General features: G+C 30.9%; 1 protein-coding gene across 3 annotated transcripts in view; it reads left to right on the plus strand.

Moving 5' to 3' along the window:
* Positions 1-1,894: 1,894 nt before the first annotated feature.
* Positions 1,895-9,372, plus strand: part of LOC106457730 (DNA-binding protein HEXBP-like) — a 26,877-nt gene continuing 19,399 nt past the window's right edge. For 2 of the 3 annotated variants that reach the window (XR_002610242.1, XM_013917174.2), the window contains exons 1-2: positions 1,895-2,001; positions 5,837-5,987. Coding sequence is in view for 2 of the 3 variants with exons in the window: in XM_013917174.2 (XP_013772628.1) it covers positions 5,843-5,987 (145 nt within the window). In the remaining variant the exon portion in view is untranslated. Of the gene's footprint in view, positions 2,002-2,728; positions 2,827-5,836; positions 5,988-9,372 lie in introns of those variants that run through there. The other variant, XM_022383738.1, reaches the window with a different exon arrangement.

Below are 9,372 nucleotides of genomic sequence, written 5' to 3' on the forward strand. Positions count from 1 at the left end.
CCCCTATCCCAATTATTCTACGTATTTCTATTCAGAAACTTTCTAGGATTTTTTCAGGATTTTTACCAATTCCCATTTTAATAAAAAAGGATAAAAATGATTTGGAATAATTGAATACTTATGAATATGAAAAATACAAATTAGTTTGCACAGATCGAAAAGTTTTTAAATTGAGTTTATCATTGTTTCCATTAGAATTATTGATCCAATAGTTAGCTGTTGAAATTACTTGAATTTTAGTAAACATTCTTGAAAAATTCTTAAATACGTTTTATTAATTCGATTTTAGCTTTTGCAAATAGTTTTCAAAAGTAGAATCTAAGGTACTAAGGTAGTTGTTAATACTCAGATGGAATTCATTAGTATTAACAATTTCTTTAAATCAAGTAAATTTTCGTTTCTCTCTCTCTCCAAAACTAATTACAGAAATTGTCAGTCATGTTTGCGAAAAATACAAACATGTTTAATAATTATGTTGATGGTTTTTAAGTTTATTGAACCAAATAAACTTAAATTTGATTCACAAACAACAGTTTTACGATATATATGATGCAAGAATAACATTGATCATGTTTTTTTCTTCAAATTTTCACCACACTAAAACAATATAGTTGGTCCTTGATGAAGAAAGATCTATCTTTGGAAAGTGCTTGAATTATGGGGTTTCTTTCTTTCTTTTTTTTTTGTCTTTGATTTTTTAAACCTTCGTGTTTTTCTAACATCATGAAAGAAAACACTATAGTTGCTATTTTTAGTAATTACACCCATACATATAAAGTAACTTTGAATCGGTTAAACACGTCTATATAATTCAACCCTGCATACGTCACCGACTCCAAGCAACATTTATAGGGGAGAAAAAACAATAACAACCTAACTCATATCAATTTGTACAGGTATCTATCTTGGTCACCCCTTAAAATGGACATGGCACTACATAGGGAGGTCAGACACAGGGTAAAAGTGATACGAGTTTCTAGACGTTGGTACATAGAAAAAAATATATATACGCTTACGACTTTTCGACATTCTATTAACAAGAACGACATATTCCTGCAGGAAAATTTACAATTTTTTTCTTAATTTACTAGCCTCATCCATACACACAGTGGCTCAGCGGTAAGCCACAGGATTATAACGCTAAAAATCGGATTTCGATACCCGTAGAGATCAGCGCACACACAGCCAATTGTGTAGCTTTGCGCTAAACAAACGAAGTAAAATTTACAACATAACACGTAAAAGAAATTAAACTTTTTTGTTGTTATTATGTTTCATAAACTAAGAGAATCGATATAACATCAAATACAGTGTCATACTATATAAGAAACTAATGAAGATCAAATGGCGTGTCTGTTATGTTATATTAATTTTTGAAATAAGGCCAGAATTCTCAGTGAGTCTGTGTGAGTAAATTAGAGATGTCACTCTTTATCTATACTTATTGTTGGATTTAAAGATATAATAAAATACGCTTCTGTAAATTTTCTCTCACTGTAACATTAGCGTATAGGGGGTTTTGACTTTTTAGAGTGTTATTCATAGAATTTATTTCGTGATTTTTGATAAAGAGTTCAGGAACAGTATTATTGGTATCTAAGTTGTTAATGTTATTGACATGTACCATAATACTTGAATGCTGGTGTTTTCTTAATAAAAACATTATGCGATAACTTTTCCCTTCTATTACTTGTTTAAGTCATCCCCTAATGCTAAGTTATCTCATGCAGTCATACAAGTTAACATAATAAGGTCCTTGATTTTTTACAAATAAAGTATGATAGAAAACAAAAATTATCGTGGCAGTTATATTAGTGGTGCCATCTTCTGAAGACCTTGAGATTGTTTCACATGATCATTACTAGGTGGCAACTTTGTAAATTTGGCGGTGCGTGTGCAAAAACCCCACGTGTGGCGCGCAATCGTAATATCAGGAAGTAGCATTCTTTCCATATTGAGTGGTTTGAGAATCGGACACTGATTAAGAAGTGGTATTAATAGGTAAGTAATATCAAAATTTTTATGATTAATGTAAATTATATTTGACCAATAAAACTTCTAAAATATAAAATTGAATATTAACATTAATATGGTAAAGTGTCAAACCAAACTGATATGTTAAGGATTTAATATTTTACTTTTAAGTCGTTTTAGGGTTAGTGTGCTGTTTTAACTTTAAGGTTAAACGAACTTTGTAGAACTTGTACTGCTGTAGTAGTAGTAGTGGTGGTAGTTGGACTACTCTACTATTATTTTCAGCTTAGAATTTGGATTCTAATTCATTGTACCGGTAGGTATTTTGAAAGTTATGCTTAATTATTGATTCATATTAAACTACAAACTCGCAATAACATGTATTAAGTATTAGATGCTGGCAGTTAATCGTAATTACTAATACTAATAATATTAATAGTAAATCTCGATAATATTAACAAATATTAAAATAATGAAATTTTACGTTTAGCATTACTACTACTACTAGTTTAACGTAGTAAATGTGATTAAGAGTAAGACATGAAGCTGATAATAAAATTAATATTAATCACGCGTACCAAAGCTACTGCGTGCGCACTAATATTACAATACATACACACACTAACGTTAGGCCTAAAATCAACAGGAAAAAAATTTTTCAACCTGAATTTTAAAGGCTTCAGTCAGCCATTTTGTTTTTATGTGTATGTTTTATAAATTAATATTGTCATTTAAGGTTGGATTTTAGTTTACTTTGGGAAGTCATTGGGTATGCTGAGGATTAAAGTAATGGAGGATATGATTATCAATATATGAGAATTCTCCAATATACAATTTGGCAGCTTATGTGAGGTGGGTAAAATGAACTGGTATTTTGCTTCTAAAAAATTACCTACAAGTGCAGTGTAGTAGAGCTCTCCAGAGTAACAGTAGTTTTAATGTGAACTGAATGAATGATTAAGAGATAAATAATAGGAATTGCACAAGAATAGCTTGTAGAACCTCTTAAATCAATATCACAATTATTTTAATTACAATTTTATACTTTCACTGCCTGTTTTATTTTCTTTATCCTGACATTAACTGTAGTGAAATCATTACACTTTTAACACGACAAGCAGTAAGTCACTAGTTAGGATAGGGCATTAGAGTGTAAACAAATTGTCCAGGTTACATTGTGTGCATAGAATGTAGATTAATGAAATAAATTATTTTCTATTTAAGATTTTTTATTTAACCTGATGAGTTTTTGCATTTTATATTTGTGTGTAAAAATGATAAATACATGAAGAACAATTTGGAACATGCCTTAGTTCTAGGTCATTGTATACTGGGTTAAAGGCCATGAATACTTTTATAACTAAGTTTTCATGTTAAGTTTCTTGTAAAAAAAAAATAATTCATAACTTTTAAGTATGAGTTTTAGAAAGCTTAAAACCTCACTCACTGGATTGTAATTTGGGGAAAAAAAAATCTAAATGAAAAATTATAGCTCCACCATGTTGATTCTGAGAATTGTAAATTGAAAATTAATTTATTTCCATTTAAACTTAAATTAAAAATTGGATGATAGAAAATTTAATTAAAAGCTTTTGAGTATAACTGTAGAAGGTCATGACATGAGCACTTTGACCCCAATATAATGAAAGTGTTAACATAGCATATATAGACAACAAAATATCATACGTCTAGGCCATCCCATCCACAAAATTAAGCTTTAAAGTAAAAATAACACCAAAAGCCAGACATAAACATTGAATTATTTATTGTTCCCTCAAATTCCGTTAAGTTTACTATATCCATCGCATCCGAAGGCAACCCCTTCCGAGGTCTGATCTCCCTATTAGGAAATTAAAACTGGATATGGCAGATGCAGTTTGGATCACATTGTAATGTCATCTCCTTTGCTTTTACTTGTGGGTTCTTAAATTACTGTTTTTGTTTTCAATTGATGTTGTAGTTAAGATGACCCACCCTTGGAACAAGAAAATTAGCTTGTTTGTTCACCTGTTCTCACGACTGATGGAAAAGCTGAAATTCAAAAATATATACAATAAACAGTGTTAGGATAATATATCGGTTATTACCTAATAATCTGATTTGTAGATGACTTAAATAAAATTGACAGTTAACTTGTGCAATCTGATTTGTAACCACAGTTGTTGTGCATGAAAAATTGACACACATACACACATTACCTAGACCACCACTCTCAATTGGATTGTATCAACTCTTCTGTTACTCAAAAGAAAACAATTTCAGAGATGTTAACTTGTCATTGTACAACAACCTTTCCATCCAGGTATTGTCCTAATAGCCTTTCTGTGATCCTTTCTAATAGCTCAATACTTCAAATATGGCCTAACCAGTAACCTGTACAGATGAGATTATTACTCGCTTAATTCCTATTCAATATTGCTCTAGGCACAACCTAAAATCCTATATGCCTACCACTAGCTAAAGCACTGCTTGGATTACTTAAGACTGACTAGAATGCTTATAGTACTTCGAATTAGTGAATGTGTTTACTGCATTTTATATGGAATTATTTAAAAAAAGTAATACATATTATATCCCACATGTATTAATATGCATTTATTATAATTAAAAGCGATCTGCCATTTATTGTACAACTTGCCAAATAAACCTAATCCTTTTCTAAAGTGACAGCATCAGCATTCTCACAACAAGTTGTGCCCAGCACCCTAATGTCAGCAGATTTAAATCATTTATTGCCCATTTCTTCGTCTATGTCATTGATGTAAATCAAAAATCTTAATAGTGACTAATCCAGTTTCATTGAACTTTGTTTATAACAAACTCCTGCTTCTTTCCATCCATATCATGAAGTAATATACTTATTTTAAATGACAGATTCCCTGGTTTTAGCACAGTAGTATTGTGGAAATTTATTAGGAGTAACCCACGGAATGCTATTAATCATATTTGCTTATTGAAGGCTTTGATATGCATATATAAATTTTCATGTAATTTTAGCATTAACAAATATTTAACATTAAATTATTGTACCTTATTATTTCCTCTAGCTTTTCATGTTTTTGTCACAAATTTTTAAGGCAATTTTGTATTCTGACTTTTAATTTTTTTTTATCAAGCTATTGTCTTAGTTTTTGTACAGGCCTTGGTTGGAGCCTTTTTATGGGGTCACACTAAGTGGTTTGTTAATTTACAAATGAAAAGCAACTCTGAATACAGTTACAATGAAAGATTGAATGTGATTTGATACGGCAAGGATTAGACTACCACATCAGATTAAATGTATAGATTTGAAGTTCTTTTTTTATAGTTTTTGTAAATGGCCCTTTCATTTGAGAATTGTGAAAGTATTTATCTGGAGCAGTGGTCAGATGCACAAAATTATGATTTGATATAATAGTCCACGAGTTTCAGTTAAACTTGTTAGTCACAAGCTTTTATTTTTATTACTTCAGCCTTAGTCAGCATTCACTGATAGTGTTGTTATAAGACTAGTCTAGGTAAATTAATATGAAGAATTATAAACAAACTTTTCTGTACTTTAAAATACTTTTATTGCAAGCTTTCAGCCCTCTTGCTGGAACCTTCATTGGGCAATAGTTTATATAACTACACATTCACCGATAGTGACAAATCAACCAAAATTGATGATGCTGGATTAGCTCTGACAAAACATAAATGCATGTAATTTGTTGCTTTTATATCCCATTTTAACTGTTTTATACTGTGAAATAATAGTTGCTTATAGTACTTAGAATTAGTGGATGTATTTACTGTATTTTATATGGAATTATATAAAAAAAAAGGGGGTAATACAAATTTAAATCAAAATATCTTAGTTTAAACAGCTTTATTATTTCTGCAGTACATCATGAGTTCTTCTGAGTGTTACAAATGCCACCGTACTGGTCATTTTGCTCGAGAGTGTACACAGAGTGATGGAAGAGGAGGTGGAGGAGGATACAGAGGACGTGGTGGTGGAGGGGGTTTTCGTGGTGGCCGTAACAACCAACGAGGTATAAAAGTACCAAATCAAAAAGTCTACAGATGTTGCCTGTTAAGTTTCATTAGTGAAATTGCTATATATATATTTCTCAAGGAGTCTCTTCAACATGAGTTTATTTCATGTGTTTCAAAGAGTGTCTGAATAGAGTAATAAGATTGGTCTGTCGTTGAGAAAAAAATATTTAATTTTTAATCGGTGCATCAGTGTCATTTAGTATGATCCTGTGTATTTAGTTTTTTTTTGGACATAAATTTTTTTATTCTGAACTTAGGATCTCTAATTTTTAAGTTTTGTGAATATTCATAATATTGCTGTTAAAATAGGTTAATTAAAAGCATTGCTTAAAACTCATGCAGCTTTCTATTTCTCAGCAATAAAATATGGTAACTATTTGAAACTTTTGATATTTGTATATTCTAGAATGGAAATTCACTATTAATTTAGATATATAAAGATATATAGGAATCGGTATGTTATCTCCAAAAACCTGCATTATTGTTAAACCTGATCTTGATAATGAATTTTGTCTAAGCATTTTTCAAAATGGAGTCTGCAAGTTACGTCAAATTTCATAAAAATATTTTAAAGAATGATTTATAGTAAACTAAATAAATTTTTTTGTAAAATAAATTTTATATTTATTAAAAATAATTTTGAAATACAGCTTCTCATATATACTCTTTTTTTTAAAAAAAACTATCAATAGGTTTGGGGGTTACTAAAGTTTAATAACTTCTGGCATAAGATATTAAATTTTCACACTTGAGGCCAACATTGTAGTAATTTTAAGGGCTCCACAAATTTACAAAGTTAGTGGTATTAAAACTAAAAGTTACCATATGGGGTGGAAAAGTGAGATAACTTTAATTTTCTTTTATTTAGTGTCTATGTATGATAGAATGTTATTCCTATATAGTTATTTATTAGTATTAGTAGTAATGTTAGCCTAACAGCTACCTCATTATTATACTGCCAGTAGTTAGTCATTCAAAATGTATGTTACATATACCTAACTTGTACAAGATTTTAGTATCACTGTTAAATACCTCAGCAGAATTATATTTTGTTCAGGTGTTTCAGTTTGAATTATAATAATTGGCTTATGTATTAAAATGTTATTGTGTGGTAAGTACACAATGATTATTTTAAGAACTAATTAAAATGTTAATAATATGAAATAAATGTCAGTCTGAACTTTGCTTGACAATACCTGAAAGGATAGCCAATAAATTACTTAAATTTGCAGATGATATTAAGTCTTGGGTGTTGCTAGCTGTGAAGAGGATGCTGCTGATTTACAAAAGGATTTAGATCATTTAGTGAGTTGGGCAAATAAATGGCAGATGGGTTTTAATAAGAATAAATGTAAGATAATACATGTGGGTTATCTTAATTTGAATTATAAGTATAATTTGGATGGAAATAACCTTAACAGTGTTAAGAAGGAAAGGGATCTTGGTATAATAGTCGATCAGTCTCTAAAGTCATCTCAGCAGTGTGCTGTTGCTAGTGGTAGGGTAAATAGGATTTTAAATTGTATCTACAGAATTATTGAATACAAGTCTAAACATGTTATAATTTCATTGTACTGGTCACTGGTTAGGCCACATTTGGAATATTGTGTTCAGTCTTGAGCTCCTTACCTTAGGAAAGTCATTGAATTGTTATAAAGGGTTCAGAGGAGGGTTACTAGATTGGTGCCTGGGATGAAGGGATTGTCATACGAGGAAATTGTTTTCTCTTGAAAAATGAAGAGTTAGAGAGGATCTAATTGAGGTGTTTAAGGTTGCAAAGGGAATTGATAGTGTTGATGTATCATCGTTTTTCATATTTAACAGTGAGAATAGTAGGACGATAAATATAAATTCTTGTTTTTTCGTTGTTGTTAGGCTACTTGTGATTCGAACTGTTACGTTAGCTCCTGTTGTTTACTAAACGTCTAGCACCAGTATAAGGCTTAGGTAATTGAGCCGAAAGCTAATGCATTAAAAAAAACAACAAAAAACGTGGTGATAGTCCAAATAAATTACTTTAATACAAGTATGAGTACTCACGTTAAAAGCATAAAAAGTTAATATTTTTCATTGTTGGTTTAATGTTTGGGTTCAGAATAACCTGAGCACATATTGTTGGGTTTACGGCCGATAACATAAATACTAACGAGCCTGCCCAACTGATAATCAGAGAGTTTTCAGATTTCTGGTGTAGAAGTTGATAACATTAAATATTTAAGTTTTTTTTTTTTAATCTTTGTCTTCAGTAATGTTCTAAATTATTTTAGTTCTGATCTATTTATGTAATTCACTTTCCTTCAGAACTTTCATAATCATCACACAAAACTACATTCATTAACAAAAGTGGAATAAAATAAAACTATTTTATGGCTTGGCGACATTTTACTTAACAAAGTTAGAGCCAAGACCAGGATAATCGTATGCCTGCCCACGAAAAGAACTTTTTCATTTGTATAACAGAAATGTATCGATCGCCAGGCTGGTGTACTGTAAACGATTTTCTTCATTAGATACCTTTCTGTATGACAAAAATAATCATAAAAAAATTTAAATTACAATATTCTTCCACCTTCCTCTGAAAACGAACCCTACAATTTTTAATGCTTTGTTTATTTGTTGTTAAGCACAAAGCGAAACAAAGGGCTAACTGTGCTCTGTTCACCGCAGTTATAGAAACATAATTTTTAGCGTTATAAGCCTACAGACTTAACGCTGTGAAACTGCATAATTTGGTTTAATGCTACTCTTACTACAAACGGTAATTCTGAAGGCTTAGAACGCTAAAACCGGGTTTCGATACCCATGGTGGACACAGATAGTCCATTGTGTAGAAATATTAACTCCTGTCTACAGAAGCATGTATCTTACTTAGATGATTTTTCAGTATTTATTATAAATAAGCTCTTAATGACATAAAGGTTTCGAACTTCCGAAAGATGATGAAAATAATAATTTGGAATACCCTTGTTCGTCTTAGTTTAAATCTAATCCACTCACAAAAATCACTTGTTCTGATTAACCCTAGTTCTAACATACCAGCAACACAAGACGGCACGTGTGTCCACGTTCCATTACGACATGTCGCGGGCATCGCGTTATAAACAAGCTCGTGCTGGGGTTTACAATCCACCAGTAGATGCTGGTCGTGTTCTATTGTCGATCCAGGGGCAAAATGATTGACTCGTCCATTTTGAACATCCGGTGCAATGCAAGGGGCTAGAGAGAAGGAAGTTGGTCAACTCAAGTATTACATAAATTTAGAGCTTAATGTTGACCTGCTGAAGTAATATGTCAAATACTGACTTGGTAAAGTGACAAGTAAACCTAAAGACAAATATTGACTTGGTAAGGTGACAAGTAAACCTAAAGACAAATATTGAC

Source organism: Limulus polyphemus, unplaced genomic scaffold (genome assembly GCF_000517525.1).
Source record: "Limulus polyphemus unplaced genomic scaffold, Limulus_polyphemus-2.1.2 Scaffold366, whole genome shotgun sequence".
Taxonomy (NCBI): domain Eukaryota; kingdom Metazoa; phylum Arthropoda; class Merostomata; order Xiphosura; family Limulidae; genus Limulus; species Limulus polyphemus.